The sequence below is a fragment of the Beta vulgaris genome, chromosome 3, assembly GCF_026745355.1.
Source record: "Beta vulgaris subsp. vulgaris cultivar EL10 chromosome 3, EL10.2, whole genome shotgun sequence".
NCBI classification, from domain to species: Eukaryota; Viridiplantae; Streptophyta; class Magnoliopsida; order Caryophyllales; family Amaranthaceae; genus Beta; species Beta vulgaris.
Window position 1 is genome coordinate 52,227,267 of NC_079204.1, and position 21,647 is coordinate 52,248,913.

The 21,647-nt window shown below is 36.1% G+C and overlaps 1 protein-coding gene across 1 annotated transcript; it reads right to left on the reverse strand.

Moving 5' to 3' along the window:
* Positions 1-17,679: 17,679 nt before the first annotated feature.
* LOC104889442 (hypothetical protein) lies at positions 17,680-20,841 on the reverse strand. Its single transcript, XM_010674664.3, has 2 exons — positions 20,222-20,841; positions 17,680-18,190 (listed from the first exon to the last, which is right to left on the reverse strand). Exons 1-2 carry the CDS (start codon positions 20,606-20,608, stop codon positions 18,029-18,031), a joined length of 549 nt encoding a protein of 182 aa, XP_010672966.1. The 5' UTR covers positions 20,609-20,841; the 3' UTR covers positions 17,680-18,028.
* Between the last annotated feature and the right edge of the window lie 806 nt (positions 20,842-21,647).

The following is a 21,647-nucleotide window of genomic DNA, read 5'->3' on the forward strand; positions in this document are numbered from 1 at the left end:
GGCTAAATCAAATGTAGCTTCTTTAACTTCCTCGTAAGTAACATCTCGACATAAATATGCATTATCATTATCGGAAATAATTTCTGTTAGAAGATCAAAATCGACAGTCGCATCAAAGCCACAACTTCCGTTAGACGTAAATCGCTGTTTGAACGCTTCAGTAAAACATTCTTCAATTTTCAATGGGTGGGAAATAGCTACCCCCTGCGGGTCACTGATAGTACTGAGTAGATTTCTATTTCTTCTAATAGTAGCACATGAGTGATAATACTTGGTATTCGCATCACTTAATTTAATGTGGTTAGATTTAGCAATTACCTTCCAGTGAGTATCTTGGAAGTGAAGTAACTTCGCTTGTTTCATTAAAAACTTATCCTGAAGAGAAATAAGAAGAGGGCAAGATTCATTAAGCAATAAATCCTTCTGTATACTTTGTAATCTAGCTTCGACATTCTTTAATTGTCGAGAAACGTTACCAAATCTTGTAATAGACCAATTTTTCGCCCTTTCCTTAAGAAGTCGACATTTTTTAGTAAGGCAATACATAAAAGAACCCTGAAAATGCGTACACCATGTCTTTTTTACAAGACAATCAAAATCCTTTCGAGTAGTCCACAGTTTATTAAACTTGAATGGAGGAGCTTTTCGGCATTTATTAATTTTAATATTAAGGGAAACTTGACAATGGTCCGAGGAGGAGAAAATATGATTAAAAAGTTTTGCATCAGGAAAAGTAGAGAGCCAATCAAGGCTAACTACTCCTTTATCTAAACGCTCCAAAATGTTATTAGGACCACTAATCTTTTTCCTCCACGTAAATCTACCACCTGCGAAAGGTAACTCAATACATTCTAGTGAATTAAACAGCAAATTCATATAAGTTAATCTCGAGAAATGAAACGAGGCTCCCCCTTTTTTATCACTCTGAGAACTTAGTTCATTAAAATCACCTAAAATAACATAAGGGTCAGATAGATTCTTTATAAATTCAACCAATTCATTCCAAAAGTCTTGCTTAAGCGCATAATTAGGAGGTGCATAAATAAAAATAGCCACAAATGCACATTCCATTGCTAATAGCTTAATCTTACAGGCTATAAAACGATCATTCTTAGAAATAACAACTAGAGTAAATGGATTACTGGCATTATCTTTCCACAAGAGCCATAAACCACCCGCCAAACCCATGGAAGGAATAAAATCGGAGTGTTGAAAGCCACATCTTCTAACACACCCCTCCCCCGGGGGAACTTGAACCTTAGTTTCACACAACATCATTACTTGAACTTTATTAGTAAGGCTAAATTCCTTTACCTCTTCCATTGCAAGATGCCTTCTACACCCCCTAATATTCCAAAAGCTTATATTCATAAATAATCTACTACCCTTCCCAAGCCATTGCCTAAATTCAACATCTGGATATCAAGTCTTAACACTCTACTACTCATCCAAATCTTACTCATCCATATGGAAATTAGGATGACGCAAATAAACTGCAAATCATTACTACTACTAATATATTGCAAAATTGTTAACTTATCAGAAGAACCCAGAGGAAAACTAACAAAGGCAAAAACACATGACACTAGCCAGTAAGCAAAATTAAAGAGATACAATACATTCTGATAACTAAAGCACCTAGCTATTACAATAGCAGACTGTATTACAATAATAAAGCTTAAAATCGTAACAACAGCAAAAATCCGAGAGACAAAGTTCATTACACCTACTAAAATCATCAATCTGCACCAACTACTACTCAAGATACATAACATAAACTGGGTGTTTTCATAACAACCAGGATTGGGGAAAAAGATAAGATATGAGAAGCTAAACCTCCATCTCCTCAAAATCTTAAAAAGATTAGGAGAAACAGCTTCCCATAGCATTACAAAAGCTAAACTATATACATATAACAAAATAAAGAGCAATTCTAATGCCCCCAGATCCAAATTCTCCCAACTAACAACCCCAAACCTGAGAAAAACCATTTCTGAAACAAAACACCCCAAAAAACAAAGAACCACTATCATCAAACAATCAAGGTTTAGCCCTCTTCAGACCTGATGAGGCAGAATCATCCTCACTGTTACCCTTCCTTCTCTTAGCAGCGCTAGAGAGAGAGGTGGGTTCCATAGGAGGGTCCTGCTCAACACCCAAGGCACTTATGTGTCTAACAATTGAGCTTGCAGAATCAATGGAATGAAATGAAGACTCATGATGAACAGGGAAGGCTTCACACATCTTATCCTCATCATGCAGTATCATAGTGTCATTTTCCACATCAGAATCAAAAACAGAATAGCCACCATATTGTTGCTCAGCCAAATGAGACAAAGGCCCAAATTGATTACCTTGGAAAAGCTCACTTGGATAAACCACTTGTAAAGGAACAGGAGAAAGCTCAATGTCAGTGCCAGTGGATGGAGCAAAACCACATCCTACACCCTCACCAGCATCCTTATAGGAGACATCTAACAAAGCTGCTTGAAAATCATTAGAAGAGGGCAACATAGGAAGGACAGCCACGTTGTCAGAATCATCATCAGAGTCATGCACAGAACCATACTGGGGAGCAGAAGCATACACAAGCGCCTTACCTTTACCTTTCCCATGCACAGCAGTACTTACCAGAGGAGCATGCATAGATACAGTTTCTTTAAACACAATCCCAACTTCCTTTTTCTTAACAAACTTATGAGCAGAGGGATTAAAACCACCAGATTTAGGATGAGCAGAAGCTCTAGCATGTCTATACACTGACTTAGGCTTAGCTTGCACCACATTGGCTTCCACAGCCCTGGTAGCAAGGTTAACTTGCCTATTAGCCAATGAGAGAACTTCAACCAAGGTCTTTTGTTTAGGACTTTTCAAAAGAGACACAGTAATTTCTTTCTTTGGGGCATGTAACAGAGAGCAAACATCAATGGAATGATCCTCAATACCACAAAAAGAGCATCCAGCACTAAAGTCTTCATACCAAATCACATAACCACACTTATGACCACCAGCACGAGTTAACTCAGCAAATTCAAGGAGAGGTTCAGTGATATCAACACGAATACAAGCTCTAGCAAATCTTATCTTATTTCTTAATAACGAATTTGAATCCAACTTAACCAACACACCAACATGATTAGAAGCAAAAAGGTTGGCTAACGACTCAAAATTCAACAATTCAGTAGGGAATCTAGGAATACGGACCCACAGATCAACCCATTTAATTTCTTCAAGAAAAGGATCAAAGTTTGGTCTCCAAGCTTGGAGAACAAACAAATCCCCTTGAACATGCCATGGTCTTTCAGACCATACAATAGCCAAATCATTAGGGTTAGCAAATTTTAACAAAATCCAATGATTACCCATTTCTAAAAAATCAATATCACCTTTAACGAACTTCCATTCAGATTTAGTACGGGATATAATAGTACGGACATCTAGGGGCTCACCAAGCATCTTACCAAATAAACAGGATTTAGTGAGTTCCTTGATGTCCTCCTGCACTTGAACAAGTTCATCAACAACTACAGCTTCAGGAAAAGCCGCATCACAAGGAGGATCAGGTACATCAGACACATCCAAAGAAGGATTAGAAGCATCTTGGACAGTAGTGAGAACTTCAGGGCCTTTTAGTGACTCTTGAGACTGAGTCTCATTCATCTTAGAGCCCCCTGGTTCTAAAACAGCTGCCTTAAAATTCAAAGTCATACTACAAAACAACACTTTGAGAGGAAATATTGTGAAGAAACTTGAGATAATTTTAAACAACCAGAAAAAACTAGATAAGTAAGAGAAAGATATGAGAAAAGGACTAACCTTGGTAATGTATATATAGTATGGGCTACTCGAAGTGTCACAAGCAAACAATCTCATAGTAAACTGACTAAGGTTACTTACCATCGCCATAAATGCTAAGTTGCCACCCTGGATAAATTTTCTGAGAACTTGAAGAACAGCACGCCAAAAATCGGAGGAAATTAAGAGAAATCCAACAAAAGCAATGAATGACAACACCATAAAAGCCACCCTAATCTCACACACCACTTCACTCCTCTGCCAATTAATTAATGCACTGAAAGACTCCACCCAATAGAAAGCCCCAAATCTCAATAGAAACCCTAAATTACTCCAACTCAGACGAGCAAATGAAACGCCAGCCTGGATAACATCATTACAAGCTATAAACCATAGCTTGAACTGACTTAAAACCCTACAGCAATAGGGTAGAGATGAATTACTCCACTTAATAACCCTAACTTTAGTAGCCATAATCAACCTCAGAAGGTTAAGTACATAGCACGCCTCTCTCTTAACACAATTGATTCGACAAGAGAATGGTTTATTTTGATAATTATCGCTCTCAACATTGAAAAGTCCAATAAAGGACATAATTTGCAGAGATTTCGGCTGAGAAACAATGGTTTCTAGGGTTTCTAAAGAACTTCGAAGGGGTTTTCTCTTTTTTCTTCTTTTTCGCTTTCGCTTTCTCTTTCTCCCTCTAACTTTCTCTCTCTTCATCTTTTTTTTTCCTAGAATACTCTAAGTGAAAAGTCCTAGACTTCTCTATGCCTAGAATTTGTCTAGAGTAAACAAGAAAAAGTAAGTAACACATGTCACCGACCTCAAGCTTGTATAAATATACATGTATGAACTCCTTGTGAAGAAATGAAATGAAGTTGTTGTTAACCAATACCAATTAAGAGATTCCACTAATTCTCTCCTCCTTTTTTTTAAACAAAAACCATCTCTTTTCTAATCTAAGTACACCAAAACTTTAACACAAAGATTTCCAACAGTGGTATCAAGAGCAACTATAATCCAAAGCCTTCAACAATTAAACACATTCATCCCTCAACTTTAAACCCACATATTCAATTTTTTTAAAACAAAATCAAACCACATAAATTAAAATGACTTCCTCAAACACACATAACTACCCCCAAGTAAATTGAGTACCCACATTTAAAGGTGGAAAATATCATCAATGGTCTATCCAAATAAAATCCATATTTATCTCACAAGATTTGTGGGAGTTAGTGCAAAATGGTTATGAACAACCAAACGATTTAATCCAAGAAGCTACTTGGGATTAGAGACGGCAGTGGGTAATGGACCCTACCCGGATCCGTGGATCCAGATCCATTTGTGACGGACCTGGATCCTCAAATTTTGGACCCTATGGATCCGGGTAGGATCTGGATCCTCCTTGAAAAAAACGGATCTGGACCGGGTCCTAAATAATTACCCAAATCCGATCCAGATCCGTTTACACGTTTTTATAATATTATTATAATTTAATATTATATTTTGATAATATTAGTTATTACATGTAAAACGGATTTCCGCTTGAATTTTGGATTTGTTCTAATTAATGTGTGATTTTTGTGCGAATTCACTGGATAGTTAAGTTCGAAAATTCGGTTGATAACTAATCTACAGTTTGATAATTGAATAGTTGTAAGTAGTTGTAATGGTTATTTTTCAAAAATTAAAGCTAACTATCTTCAAGTCCCTGCACATTAAACACTGTAATATCAGCCAAAGGCTAAGCAAGATTTAATACTGAAATAAAACAAAACTATTCAATGTGTAGGTAAGATATATAGGAATATCTTACAAATTCATTTAAAAGGTGTACAGATTATATATATAAAATTAACTTTCTAATAACCTCAAATACGATCTTTCTTTCTTTCTGAACTATTCTGTAAAACTTTCAAATATAACCTTTCGTAATCTGTGAGTAGGAAGTATATAAAAATCCAATGAGCTAGCTAGGCTCACTAGACAAGGTAAACACCAAAGTCCCTAGTATGCATACCCCTAACTTGATAACGAACCAAGAAGGAAGACTAATGGCAAGTGTATTGATCAACATACACCCAACTACTAAAATATATTGTTGAGACACTGTTAACTCAACATACTTCCAAACTCGGAGAATACCGCTTACCGGCAACCCCACAATAAAACTCTATAAACCCTCGTAAGGGTGAGGAACTTCCTCCTTTCAAAATCTCAACTTGGTAACATTGAGGAACTTCCTCCTTTTAATATAAATCTCATGAATAATCTCATAAACTCTTTCAATATAAATATCGAAAATCATTTAAATCTGAACGTATAAACTTCATAAAACAATCTCATTGTCAAAATAAATTTCCAAACATTATAAAACAGTTTCTCAACTCATCTGTACAAGCACAGTAAGAAATCTTACCTTATCAGCAATAACACTCCACAACCTCAAAACTCAAGTCAAAAGGGTTCCTCTACAAACCCGAAATCTACAATATAATAACATACATAGTATAAGTCACTTGTGGTATGCCTAAAATTAACTCGTGACTATACTTATAAAATCCACAACAAAATACTTCTACTATCGATCGTATACATATTGTAACTTATGAGAACTTATCAAATTAAAAACAAACTAGTCACTAGAATACTAACAAGACAGTATTGACCGTTAAGAGTATTCAACACAGAGCACGTATTCATGATATAATAACAATACTTTATGCACAAAACATAGATACAAAACACTTATTATGCTCCACTTATATATAAAACCGAATGACAACCAAACCTTAGAGTGTGATAACACTAGTACTAAGGCCATATATAGCAGTGATGCAGGGGACTTTTTCTTTTGTTTTTTTTTAATTATTAATTTTTTTTTGAAAGAAACTTAGCATGTGGCGCCACCAACAGCAAACCCATCATAAATCAATTATTAACTAATCTAATACTTAAGTACCTAACCATCAAAAATCCATGCACCATATGACAGGAGAAAACTTAATGCATACTTTGTAATTCAGTAGGTATTGTTTACAATTTGCAGCAATTAGTCTTGAAAGTCATTATAGCCTTACAAGAGTAAAGTTCTATACATGCCAATTATATCAAATGACAAAATCGCACAAAATCAATTATACAATTGGGTATAACAAAATTTCCCCAATTCAATTTTATTATAAACCCTAACTTATAAAACCCCAAATTCATAAAATCAACCAAATACGAAATTAAATCTTGAAAAGTATAACTTACTTGATTAAAGGGAAATAATGAGAGTAATATTACTCAGAAAAAGATCCGAAAAACTATTCTTTTGATCCAATCTTGACCCGAAAATCGCAAGTCGAAGCACAATATTAACCTTCGAAAAACCCACAACAAAATCGAGAACTATAAAAGGGACGAACAAGAGTTGAAGTGTGATGATGATTGATAGTGAAAGCAGTCGCTTTGATGAAGTATTGAGTTTGCTTTCTTTTGGGTGTAACAAGAGGTTGAAGGAGAAAGAAGAGGAAGGTAGTACAGAGGAAAAACAAAAGAACCGTGGGTTCTAACTTATAAGTTCTATTTTCTCTCTTTTTTTTTCTTTTTCCCTTTTTTTTGTTTTCTTTTGCTTACTCTATCTTTATGATAGATTAGTTACGTGACTTAGTTAACCTAGGAAATCTAGGATTTAGTTTTTTTTTTAACCACTTCAAAGGTAAAGTCAAAGTTAGTAAAAAAAATTATATTTTTAATAAAAGAAATTTGAAATCATTTTCATTAAATAAATTAATACAGATAATTATTGAAACGGTATAAAAATACGGGGTGTTACAATCTACCCCCCTTAAAATAAGTTTCGTCCCGAAACTTAAAGTAATACTCAAATGATTAAACTTATACTCTTGTTTCTGAAACAGCTCACGAACTTTGTCATAGGAATCATCGTAATATAACAAGTAGGGGTGTTACAGGTGGTATCAGAGCCAGGGCCCGATTCGATGTCCTATCGTGCCTTTCGAGGACGCAAACACCCTTTAAGGGGGTGGGGAAAGGGAGTAAAAGCCATCCCACATCGGAAGTTGAGGAGAACAAAGCCTTCTTTATATAGAGGTGGATACCTCAACCTAGTAGAGGCCTTTTGGGTGGGCCGTTCCCACTCCAAAGCAAATCCTTGAGGGGCTATGGCCCAGAGAGGACAATATCTACTAGCGGGCTCGTGGACCCCAGTGGGGTGTTACATTTAAACCACATGACTGACAATAAAAATTCATTTGTCAGTCTAGACGAAAACATAAAAACACAAATTACTCTTGGTGATGGAAGCAACCAAGAGGTTGCTGGCAAGGGGACAATAATAGCCGTTAGAACAAAAAACGGCTCGTCTAAATTTATTTCTGATGTATTCTATGTCCTCGGGCTTGCACAAAATTTGTTAGGTGTAGGCCAACTAATCCAAAGAGGCCATATGGTGAATTTTGATGCTAATAAATGCCTCATATTTGATAAGGAAAAAGGGAAATTAATTACCATTACTCAAATGTCTCCTAATAAAATATTTCCATTAAGAATGCAATTGGAGCATAATGTTGCCCTGAGTTCTATAGTGGATGAGTCCACATTGTGGCATTTAAGATTCAGGCATCTAAATTTTAATAGTTTAAAACTGTTAAAACAAAAAGAAATGGTGATTGGGCTTCCACCTATAACAAATGAAAGAAAAATATGCGAGGGTTGTATATATGGCAAAATGCATAGATTGCCATTCCCCACTTCATCTTGGAGTGCTAGAGCTCCATTAGAGCCGTTCACGCAGATATATGGGGCCCTACCAGAAATCCGTCTCTTAGCGGAAAAAGATATTTTCTATTATTTGTCGATGATTTCACTCGCATGATGTGGGTTTATATCTTGGAGCAAAAATAAGAAGCATTTTCCCACTTCATGCAATTGAAAACCCTCACAGAAAAACAAAGTGCGCATTCTATAAAAATTTTTAGAACAGATCGTGGGGGAGAATTTACAAGAAAAGAATTTAACAACTTCTGTAAGGAGCATGGGATTAAAAGAGAATTAACAGTAAGACGCACACCTCAACAAAATGGTGTTGCGAAGAGAAAAAATCGGACCATTGCTGAGATGGCCAGAATAAGTATGATGCAAGGCAAAAACTTTCCCAAATGTTTTTGGGCCAAAGCCGTACATACGGCTATCTACGTTCTCAATCGATCTCACACGAAGGCCGTCATGGCCGGGTATGACACCCTATGAAGCTTGGCATAAAAGAAAGCCAAGAGTGGAGCACCTCAAAGTTTTCGGGTGCATAGCATATGCTCACATCCCGAAAGAAAATCGGGAAAAACTTGATGGAAAAGGAGAAAAATATATTTTCATTGGATACAGTGACGAGTCCAAAGGATATCGTCTCTATCAGCAACGTGGATAGAGAAGGAATCTCAACCACATGAAGGAGATTTTCTTCCACCAAGTTCAAGTGGAGATGAAGCTCCGACTCCTCCAGCAATGCAACCGATTTCCAGCCCATCATCGCCAAGATTACCAACAACATCCTCGAGATTGGTGAGTCCAACATCAGGATCAAGTTCTCAAAGCTCAACTCCAATAGTGTGACGTTCACAAAGAGATCGGCGACCTCCAAGCTACTTGGAGGATTTCCAGTGCAATCAAGCTATCATGGCTCTCTTCACAAGCGAACCCCAAAGTTTTCAAGAAGCTGCTCGAGAAGACAAATGGATCGAGGCCGTGAATGAAGAAATCAAGATGATCAAGAAAAACAACACATGGGAGCTTGTTGAGAAACCTGAAGACCAAGAAGCCATCGATCTCAAATGGGTCTACAAGGTCAAGTATAACGAAGATGGCTCCATCCAGAAATACAAGACTTGTCTCGTCGCAAAAGGTTACTCCCAACAACCAGGGATAATTGACTTCAACGAGACATGCTCCCGTTGTTCGCATGGAGACTATCAGGTCAGTCTTTGCTCTTGCTGCGCAACTTAAATTACCAGTCTTTCAATTAGACGTCAAGTCAGCATTTCTAAATGGGGAACTTGAAGAAGAAGTATATGTTGAGCAACCGCAAGGATATCTCATCGAAGGCAAAGAAGACAAAGTATACCACCTTGGTAAAGCCCTTTATGGGCTCAAACAAGCACCCAGGGCCTGGAATAGCAAAATAGATGGCTACCTACTTCAAAATGGGTTTATAAAAAGCCCAAGTGAGCCATCACTATATCTCAAGGCCCAAGGATCATAAGATTTTCTCATATTGTGTCTCTATGTAGATGATCTAATCTACACAGGCACTAATTCAAAAATGATTAAGGAATTTAAGAAGGCAATGATGTCGGAATATGAAATGACCGACCTTGGAGCCATGAAATATTTCCTTGGCATGCAAGTCAAGCAAAGCCCAGGAAAAATATTTCTCTCACAAGAGAAATATGCAGACGACCTACTTAGGAAGTTCAACATGAGTGAATGTAAGCCATTGGCTACACCAATGGCACTTAATTAAAGGCTATCTAAAAACGATGGCGAAGAGAAGGTCGATGCATCAATATATCAAAGTTTGGTCGGCTCTCTCATCTACCTCACACATACTAGGCCTGACATAGTAGATGCTGTCAGCATAGTATCCAGATTCATGAGTGAGACAAGTAAAGCTCACTTAGCAGCAGTAAAAAGGATTCTCAGGTATGTCAAAGGTACAAAAAGTTACGGAATCATGTACGAGATAGAGGAGAATCACAAGCTTACAGGATACACGGAAAATGATTGGGCCGGAAGCATTGATGATCGAAAGAGTACAAGCACTAGTACATAAAAGGCAATTTGCGTCGGATGTGAGGCGCCTATTTGCGTCGGACTATGGTGCGACGCCAAAGCCCTCGACGCAAATGACTCAGAAACGATCTGCGTCGTATGCGAAAACGATGCAGATGGTTCAGCTATTTGCGTCGCACCTTTATATGGTACGACGCAAGTGGTTCTCCCTTGCCCAACATAGAGCTTCAGAGGGTAATGTGCGTCACACATTACCTAGGGTGCGACGCAGATAAATTGATTTGCGTCGCACCTTGGGCTACGTGCGACGCAAATTACAATTTTTTTTTGAAATTTTTTTTTTTTTTTTGGAAAAAAATAAATTTTATGAAGAATGAGGCTCTGTGCAAACGCAATTTTGATGACAAATTAGATTAAGAATGAGGCTCTTCGTTGTCATGAATGTTGATGGAACGAGATAATAAATTAGATTAAGAAAGTACAATCTTGCGTCGATTAAGAAACGAAAAAAATTCTAACAAATAACAAAAATAAAAAATTCAGATCTAACATACAAAAAAAACGAAATTAAAAAACTAAACATAAAAAAAAACCAGATCTAACAAACATAAATTTCACTAAATATATTTAAAAAAAATTACAAATCGCGAAATGGAACGAACAAATTCGCCAAAAACCAGATCTCGTTCTTCTCAAATCTCGTTCTTCAATCTCGTTCTTCAAATCTCTTTCTTCAATCTCGTTCTTCAAATCTCTTTCTTCAAATCGCTAAAAACCAGATCTAGCAGAAAGATATCTCGTTCTTCAAATTTAAAAAATAAACATAAATATGACAAAACAAAGAAATTCAGAATTAAATTTGAACTAAAAAAATACCTGAGAACGTTAGATTTGAGAAAGGGTTGGTGGTTTTTCAATTTTCATCGTTGCTCTTCTTCGAATCTGATGTTGGTGTTTGCAGGCGGTGTTCGACGCGGTGTTCGACGGAAATTCCTAAAAGACGATGAACCTAAAAGATGGAACAACAAAACGAATCGGCGGAAATTGAGGGGCGTGTTCGACGCGGTTTTTCAGCAAAACGACTGCTACAACGAAGACAGAGAGAGGGAGGCGGTGTTCGACGAAACAACGAAGAGAGAGAGGGAGGCGCTGAGAATTCCTAAAAGACGCTGAGAATTGAGGGGAGTTTGAAGAGAGAGAGAGGGGCGTTTGAAGAGAGAGAGAGAGAGAGAGAGAGAGAGAGGGGGGAGGGGGGCGCTGAGCATTGAGGGGAGGGAGAGGCGTGTGAGCTAGGGTTTTTGAAGTAGTGGGCCTCCTGAAATAAAATGGGAATGGTATTCTTAATATGCGTCGCACATTAGAGAGGTGCGTTGCAAATTGGGTATTTTGCAACGCACCTAAAAGATGTGCGACGCACATAGTTTGATTTTTTTTAAATATAGAGACAATTTGCGTCGCATAAGTCAGGGTATCCGACGCACATTTGGCTTTTGCAACGCATGTAAAGCAGGTGCGACGCAAATGGGTCACGTTGTGCATCGCACTCCTCCCACATGCGACGCAAATCCCAACTGTGCGTCGTTTTCGTGTCTGTGCGACGCAAATCAGGGGACGCAAATTGACCTTTTTCTACTAGTGAAGGGGCTACGTCTTCCAGCTGGGAACCAAGGCCATATCTTGGTCATCAAAGAAAGAAGCAATAGTAGCTCTGTCATCAGCAAAAGTAGAGTACGTAGCAGCAACAAGTGTAGCATGTGAAACGGTATGGCTTAAAAGAATTCTCGCTCAATGATCTACAACATACAACAGAAGAACCAACAACTATCTACTGTGACAACATGTCTGCAATAGCCATGACGAAGAATCCAGTTTTCCACAGTCGTACGAAGCACATCGAGATACGACACCATTTCATTCGAGAACTAGTCGATAAACAAGAGATCGAGCTTCAATAATTCTGCAAGACGAGGGAGCAACTCGCGGACATATTTACAAAAGCAATTCCAACAGAGAAATTCATCCAGTTCAGAAGACAACTCGGAGTACAAGATTTTTCAGATTAAGGGAGAGTGTTAAAATAATATTAATCTTAAAAATCTTGTAATGTATAAAAATTTAAATAATCTAGAAACATCTAGCAAGAGGGTGAAGAGTTATAATCTAGAATACTCTAAGTGGAAAGTCCTAGACTTCTCTATGCCTAGAATTGTCTAGAGTAAACAAGAAAAAATAAGTAACACATGTCACCGACCTCAAGCTTGTATAAATATACATGTATGAACTCCTTGCGAAGAAATGAAATGAAGTTGTTGTTCACCAATACCAATTAGGAGATTCCACTAATTCTCTCCTCCTTTTTTTAAACAAAAACCATCTCTTTTCTAATCTAAGTACACCAAAACTTTAACACAAAGATTTCCAACAAGTTTCAGGTTAGATTCTAGGGAGCGAAACAAAAAAAAAAAAAAAAAAAGGGAGGAGAGGTTTTTTTAATATCAGAACAAATTGTGAGAAAGTGTTTGTCATGGCCACTAATGGTATTCATTCAGATACGCCCCAAATTCCAATATTTAAAGGTGAGAAGTATCATTTATGGAGTATAAAGATGCAAACTATGTTTCAATCCCAGGAGTCATGGGATATTGTTGAGAGCGGGTATGAGGAACCGGAGAAGCCATCGGAGGTACCCGATAAAAAGGTACGTGACAATCGCAAATTACATGCGAAAGCTTTATTTATTATCCAATCTGCAGTAGATGATGGTATTTTTCCTCGAATTTCAACAGCTAAGACGACAAAGGAAGCTTGGGAAATTTTGAAAATGGCGTATAGAGGTGACAATAAGGTAATTTCTGTCAAGTTGCAAAACCTCCATGGTAATTTCGAATCACTTAAAATGAAAGAAAAAGAGTATGTACAAGATTATTTGTCTAAAATGTCAAATATAGTTTTTCAAATGAGGTCGTTTGGCGAAAATTTTAGTGACTCAATAGTGGTGCGAAAAGTTTTATGGAGTCTTACAAAAAATTACAATCAAGTTGTTGCTGCAATTGAGGAGTCAAAATATATGTCCTCTTATAGTTTTGATGAGTAAGGGCCTATTCTCTTCGGCATAAAACAACTGAGCTGAACTGAATTGAATAAAACTAAATTGAACTGAACTGAACTAAATTGAACTGAACTGAAATGAATAGTGATATGTGAGAGTAAAAGTATTGTCCAGAGCTGAACTGAACTGAATTGAACTGAATTGAATTGAATTGAACTGAAAATAAGCTGGGGAGAACAGACCCTAATGGGTTCCCTTTTAGCCCATGAAGATAGAATTTTAAGGTCGGATGAAAATGTCGAGAAGAAAGCCTTCCAAGTCAAGGGAAAAATGTCAAATGAATGGCATTATGAAGATGGCGTGGTCGTGGTCGGGGTCGTGGTATGAGTAGTCGAGGTCGAGGTCATGAAGAAAGTGGAGGGCGTGGTCAATACGTAGGACAACGTCAATCTATGAGTAGCATCCAATGTTACTACCGCAAAAGGTATGGGCACAAAGAAAATAGGTGTTGGGATGAGCAAAGGGATGAGCAAGGTGAACAAACCAATTTTGCTCAAGTTGAAGAAGAAGAGACGCTCTTCTAAAATTATGAGTGTGCATGTGTTCGTTAAAGTTAATTGTTCGTAGTCGTGATTGTGTGCGTGGTTGCATGTTCGTGTTGAGTGTGTCCAGTTCAAGTTCATCCAAGTCCATCGCAATATGGATTGTTGAAGTTAGTAGCAAGGTTCAACAATTGTGTATAAGTTTGAATCAAGGGAGGATGTTGGAGTAATTTTAGGAATATTAGTTTCTACTATGTCGGTTAAGTTGGTGAGTCATGGGATATCTAGTTGAGTTGTTAGTGGAGATTTATTTCCTTATTTCTAGCTACTACAGTTAGCACTTGGAAGTAATGCACTAAGTTATTTAGTAATGTGGAGGCATCCCACATAATTAGATTAGTTGCAATATTTTAGAAGTGATGATGTAGCTTAGTTTACTATAAAAGGTTGGTTTCTATTCATTTTATTAGTGACAAAAAATGCAGTAGTTTTCGTGGATTTTCTATACTTCTCAATCTCTTTGCTTTGTTATTTTTTACTTCAACACATCATCATATTGTTTTCCTTTGCCGAGTTCGAAGTTCATTCCTCAGATTTTGGGAGAGATGTAGAAATGAAGAGTTGGATTTCCAAACATAATTAGGGTGGGATGAGGAAAATGCTTATTACGTCTGTGTTTGTGGACATTGTATTTTTGTTTTGATAGCATAGCATTTGGTCCATAAGAAAAAGGGGAGTTGAAACCTTTGATCGAAATTCGTCCATTGTCTTTCATTTTTCGGTGTTGACTCCCTTTTTTCTTCTCTCCATCCATCTATATTTCATCCATATCTTCTTTCCTCTCCATTTTTTTCCAATTTATTTGGTGTTGAAACATCTTTCTCGAATAATGAAACTTCTTTTCTTAATAGTAATAGTTTAAGACAGCTGGATAATCGCTAAAAATATGCGATTAAGCTCTAACATTAATACTAAAAATTGAAACTAATTATGTATAGTTAGACTAATGTTTGAAACTTCAATCAAGCAAGTACTTGATCTTGCAATGCTTTTTGTTTAAGCCTCGAAAAACCATTTTTTTGCCTCATTGACCATTAAGCAGTGGTGCTAGTTTTTTCAATCATTAAGGCCCGTATTAGTGGTGTTTCAGTCTAGGATTTCTGTTGTTTATCGAAGACCAGATCAAGGTCTTAGATTTTCTGCTGATATTTTTGGGTAGATTATTTGATCATGCAGTTTTTTTGGCTTTGATTTTTATTGATATTTTGCGCCTTTTTTTCTTTCTATTCAATATGTCTTTCGCGATTAATTGAACTTTGGTAGTGTTCATCAAGTTGTTTCCTTTATTCGAATTTAATTGTAAATAAGATGAACCGAACGTGTTTTTGTTTGCTAATCTTGCAAAATGACGATTGTCACTTGAAATTATTTTTTTTGACGGGTATTTGTAATAATTTTGTTGTCATTAACTTTTGTGGGCATATGTCAAGAAAATTTTGCTATTGAGTATTTTTGATGCTGCATATCTTAAGTTACAATGTATATCTTGTTTAGCGAGAGTAATAATATTAATGGCTTGTTAGTGTCAAATTGAACTAACATACATCCTATTAACGGAATATGGTAACTTAAGTGAGAAGTCGGTGTTACAAAGATAGACAAAGAAAAGAGAATATAAAAACGATGATTAAGCTACTCCAAATACTAGTTATCGAACCAAATTATGAACTTTTGATGTCAAACTTTTGTCCATCAAATTTTGATGTCAAACTTTGTAAGAACCATATGATTAAGCTACTCCAAATACTAGTTATCGAACCACTCACTACCCATCATACTAGCAAACATCATGAACATGGAAAAACTAGCAATAAATCACCTATCCAAAAATAACACACACTAAAAATCAAGACTTTAAAGCAAAAACAAAACAAAATCTAGAGAACAAACAATAATAAACTAGGAGAATATGGAAACTTTGATCTAACTAGATTAACTATTAAACATGAACATTAAGCAATGAAAACATGCAACTAAAGCATGAAACTAACAAACGAGAGATGCATAAAGACAATGAGAAAGAAAGAAATGATTAAGAGGATTACTAAGTAAACAAGAACTTTAAAGAAATTGTCACTTTTTCATTGATTTCAGTCTCCAAATTACACCTCTTGAGCCAAGTTTTCTCTCTCCTACCCTAGAAGCTAAGTTTAGGGTTCTAAAAATCTGGCTTTCTTTCCAAAATAGGATAGGGGAGTATTTATAGCTCCTGTAATTACAAATGTTGTAAAGGAAAAGAAATGCGAAAAATGGCCCAAAGGACAGTTCTCAAGCGGGATTGTGTGACAGAGCCCGAGTGGGCTGGGACATAGCCCGGACGGTGCAGTGTGACACACCTTTGCTTTTGAGAGTGATTCTCTTCAAATTATTCAAGCTATGGGGGCGTGATGGTGTTAGTTTGTCTAGGTTTGGTCAAGCTATTAGAATTACAAGAATGTGAGATTGACATGAATGTAAGAAAATTTGAAAGACATTAAGTAAAAATATCAGCAAAGATCTCAGGGAATTGAGGAGAGATAAGTGTAATTTTAGGCTTCTTAGATGAAGATGAGTTAGGAAACAAATTAAAAAAGAATGGAGGAGAGAGAAGAAGGAAACATGATTTTTCGTGGAAAATGAAAACTTTGAGGAGGGGTAGTAAATAGGTTGGGTAATTCGGTAAAAAAAGTAGGGACAATGGTGTCATTAACTTTTTCAGTAAGGTCATTTTTGTCCAAAATATAAGCTAAATTTGGAAAGAATTAAAATAAGAAGAAATTTTTGGAAATTTCCAATGGAAAATATAGGAAGAACAAAAAAGATCGAAGGGAGTAGTATAATAAATAAATCAAGTGGATTTCACTTAAACTTAATGTTAGAAAGTTCACTCTACTTCATGAAATGATAGTATAATATATATTATGAAATAATCACTATTGCTACACCTTAACTACATGAAAGTTCACTCTATGCACCGACCAAATGCTAGGTCTTCCGCTGCTAATAATCAAGATTAATTAACCTAGTATAGATACTTAGAGGTCGAGGCGTTACAAAAATAGCCTTAATATTATCCTAAGAGTGAGATAAATCTCACTCATCAATAAACTGATAACAAATGTAACACCTGACCCATATGAAATCGAGTATATCGTCACCGATGCAAATCAATTTCATTTGGGAAGATAATTAGGCAACTAGTCATCTGTGATTGAAGTTCTCCCTAATTCCATCCCTGAATTCCATCCTCTGATTAGAGAGAATTGCAAGAAGAGATCAACATTTTGTTATAAGATGCCTACTTAAATAAAATTAAGTTACAAAAGATGCAACTTTATTAAAGCTACTACCATTTTATGATAATAAGTATATAATCAACAAATCGATGAAACATACAATCAAAAGGATTCGGGCATCGCCCCATTTCAAAGACTAGTTCACTTAACAAAAAGGTTTTATTTCCGTTGATATATGGATTACATATTGACACACTAAGTTTAGATTGGCTCACATGATAGGGAGTTCATCTTATGACCACTTGGAAGAAGATTTTCCTTGACATATACCATTCCCCTTGCAAGTGTTTGAGTCTTTGAGTCGGATACTATGTTAGGTTGTCCAGAAATTGTTTATCTTATCAATCTATATATATGGATTACATATTGACGCATATGCCGTACAATATAATATATAATCATGACAAGATCATCTTATTTATTACTTCTATAAAATAAAGCAACAGACTTGTTATAACACACACACATTATTTGGTTGCGATCATCAATGAGCTTGATATCCCAATCTAATTACTGAAAGTTCCACGTGCTACTAGACCATTAATCTCAGCCACTGTCTTTCCTCCAAGAGCAGAGTCAACATACTCAACTTTGCTTTCGGACAAACCCAGTTTAACTTCAACAACATTCCAATCAACTGGACCAAAAGGTCCAGCTTCAGCATAAGCCTGAAAAAGACATAAAAACATAAGTCTTACATAAGGACTATTATAGAAGGAAAACTGGCTTGAAATAATACTTCTAAAATGCAATATGAACTTTACTAAGATGTGCAAAATAATACAAACTGGATTTATAGTTGAGGATTATCTAATCCGATTTTTAAGCGGATTAGTTGAAATCCGTCAACTGCTCCTAGCGTGACTGATCTGGTTTATCTCACATCAGCTAAGCGCAAATTCACCAGATCAGTTGGGCCTTTTTCCACTTGTGTTAACATGAGTCTCATGAGAATGTAATACTCTGCTAAGAATATGGAGCTTAAGATGAGACAATACTCTAATATATTATAAAAATACATAAAATAAACTCTCTAAATAAATAAATTATATATATATATATATATATATATATATATATATATATATATATATATATATATATATATATATATATATATATAAAGGAATGGGATCTTGTGAAAACACCCATAAAGCTGAAAACTAAAAACAGAAGATCTAGGTCATTGAATAACTTAATTAGATGATCATGCGGCTGGGAATTATTGTGTGTCATTACTGTCATGCACAAGACCAGGACCCAACTTTTGCAATTCCCTTTCTCTCTCCGGACCACAAATTCATCATACAACAATGGAGAATCTACATTTTCTCTCTCCTCTCACCATTTGATTTCTAAGAACTTAAGCAAATTCTTGGTAGGTATGCATAATTCAAAGGCAAAATCTGCCATTTCGGATGAATTAATGTATTCTAATGCTTGAATTTGAACCCTAGAAAACTTGTGGGTTTTGGGTTGAACAAACCAATGGCAAAAACGAAGAACACCAACAACGAGCTCTCTCACAATCGACACTGCTCTTCTTCATCTTTCTTCTTTTTCTGATCTCTCTCCTCTTCCTCCTCACGTTCTTCTCGATCTCTTTCTCGTACGCTTTCTCTCCCCTCTTTTTCTCTCTCTATCTCTTATTCATTTGCGAATTTATTCAATTATTATTGTGTCTGATTGATTGTTCATATTAGGTTTTCTCGGCTTTTTTTTCAATTTGCAGAGGTTTGATTCTTGTTTTATTTTTTGATTCTTACTTATTTTGATGAAATTGATATGTTTTCACCAATTAATCGAGGAAATTAGCTCTTGTTTAAATAGTGCTGCTGTTTTCAAATTGTAGAGGTTTTATTCTTGATTTTTCGTATCCTGGTTTTTTATTATGAAAGTTGAGGGAGAAAAAGAAGGTTGAAGAATATGAAGGTTGAAGAAGAAGGTGGGGGATATCAAGACTTAAAAGTTATTGTAATACTATTAGTTAAAGTTACCCTTATAATACTCAAAGTTATCCTTATAATACTCAAAGTTACCCTAGAAAGATGAAAATTATTAATTATAACATAATAAAGTTATCCTAAACGTACTAAAACTTACCTTTATAATATATAAAGTTGCCCTTGAAATATATAAAGTTATCCTTAATATAATGAAGTTACCCTAAAACAGGCAAAAGTTACCCCTAAAGTATATAAAGTTACCCTAAAAGTGGTAAAAGTTACCCTTGTTTTCAGTTGTCAGACTAAGAGCTGTTTATATATACTGTACACCTTACAACATTCTATGCATGGAATAACATTAACTAATATTTGGGCTCGAGTGTTGCCCCGGGTTGGTATTGTTTTCCGAACTTGATATGCATTTTTTTCCATTCCCATTAGAATATATTAAGGAAAACTCAACATTTAAAAGGTACAAATATAATAATCTGGTGGAGATGGTAATTGTTTCATGTATAGTAGCAAGAGATATACATTGTCACGCACGCCTTTTAATATATTTGTATGGATGTCATTCGATCGGAGATATTTTTTGCGTAATTGATAGTAAGATCTGTATATTTATTCAAAACAAATAGTTACTTAGTCCATGTTATTTTGCACGTTAGTGAAAACTTAAATTATGTTTAGGCTTTCAGGCCGGGCACTTAGCCAAACAAAATCCACTCTATAATGATTAAGGGGAAAACGAACCTTTTGAGCAGCAGAATCAAAAGCCACAACCCACTTACGAGCAGTGGAGTCAGTACCATCAGCATAGACAACGCCCCACCTCACTGCTTCCAGAAGATTGCCTGTCTGCCTAGGAATGGCGTAAGTCCAGGAGGCCAGATTAGGGATGTTCGTAACCGTACGACCAACCCAAAAATGACTCTCAATCATACGCAGGAATCCCTTGGTAGTGTTTATGACATAGGTTTGCAATTCCACTTCCCCGGAACGCAGCTCAGCATCACCACCCTCCGCCTCCGCCTCCGCCTCCGCCCTCGCCTTCGCCTTGGCATCTAAATCTATTTTCAGCTTCTCATAGTCAGCTTCTTTGTTCTCCAAACGCTCCACCTCTGCTTCAATCTCTGACATTATTCCTTTTGTTTACCTTGTAATAAAGTTGTCAAAAAAAAATTGAAGCCTACTGTTGTAGAAGCTAAGTCGAGTATATATAAGTATCAACAAATTCTCTAAACGTACAAGAGTGTACCTTAACTTGGGGATGCTTTATTGCTGCATTGAGGATCATAGCAAGTGACTATTTATAGACGGGACATGATACATGAAAGTAGCACATGATCATAACCTTTTTTTTTTACGGCACATGATCATAACATAAGTAGTTCTGTTTGTGCTACTTTTTGTCAAATAGAGAAAGTTCTTGCCTAGTATTCTATGTAAGTTTAACTGTTTAACTGTTTAACTGTTTTCTTAAAAGAAATGTCCCAAGGGACACGACATTTGTGAAAGGAAAGGGAGCATTTTCCACAAAGCTTCATATATTATGTGTTCCTCTTTTTATGGAAGGAAGGAAACTTACCTTCAATTTTCTTTCCGTGGAACATTTTTGCTTGCTTAGAGCACCTCCATCCATGGGGCACCCCATTTTTTCTCTCTCCTCACCTTATTTGTCCACCTCATTTTCCACTACCTCCCCATTTTACCTTACTCAAATTTGAAACACATACCTCCACTCATCTACCTCCCCATTTATCTTCTTTCTCTTATTTCCTATACCCCACCACCTTTTCTCTCTCCTACTTTCCCATACCCCACCAATATTTTATCTATTGATTATATATTCCATATGTAACATGATTTCTTTGTAATTAAATAAAAAAATCGTAATTATCCTCATTAATTTCATAATTAATCAATAAATAATTGATACACTAATTAAATTCGGTAGTTGCTAATTACGCTATGTAAATTGGTAATCACGCTATTAAAACGATAAATCGTTAATTTATGCTCATATTGAGCATATTTGGATCAAAAGCAATATTAGTATTTTGACGATTTGGGTTTTGTTCGAAATTTTGATGGAAATTTGGATTTTGTGGGGAATTTGAATTTTGTTGGAAATTTGGATTACTTTGGAAATTAGAATTTTGTGGGGAGTTAGAATTTT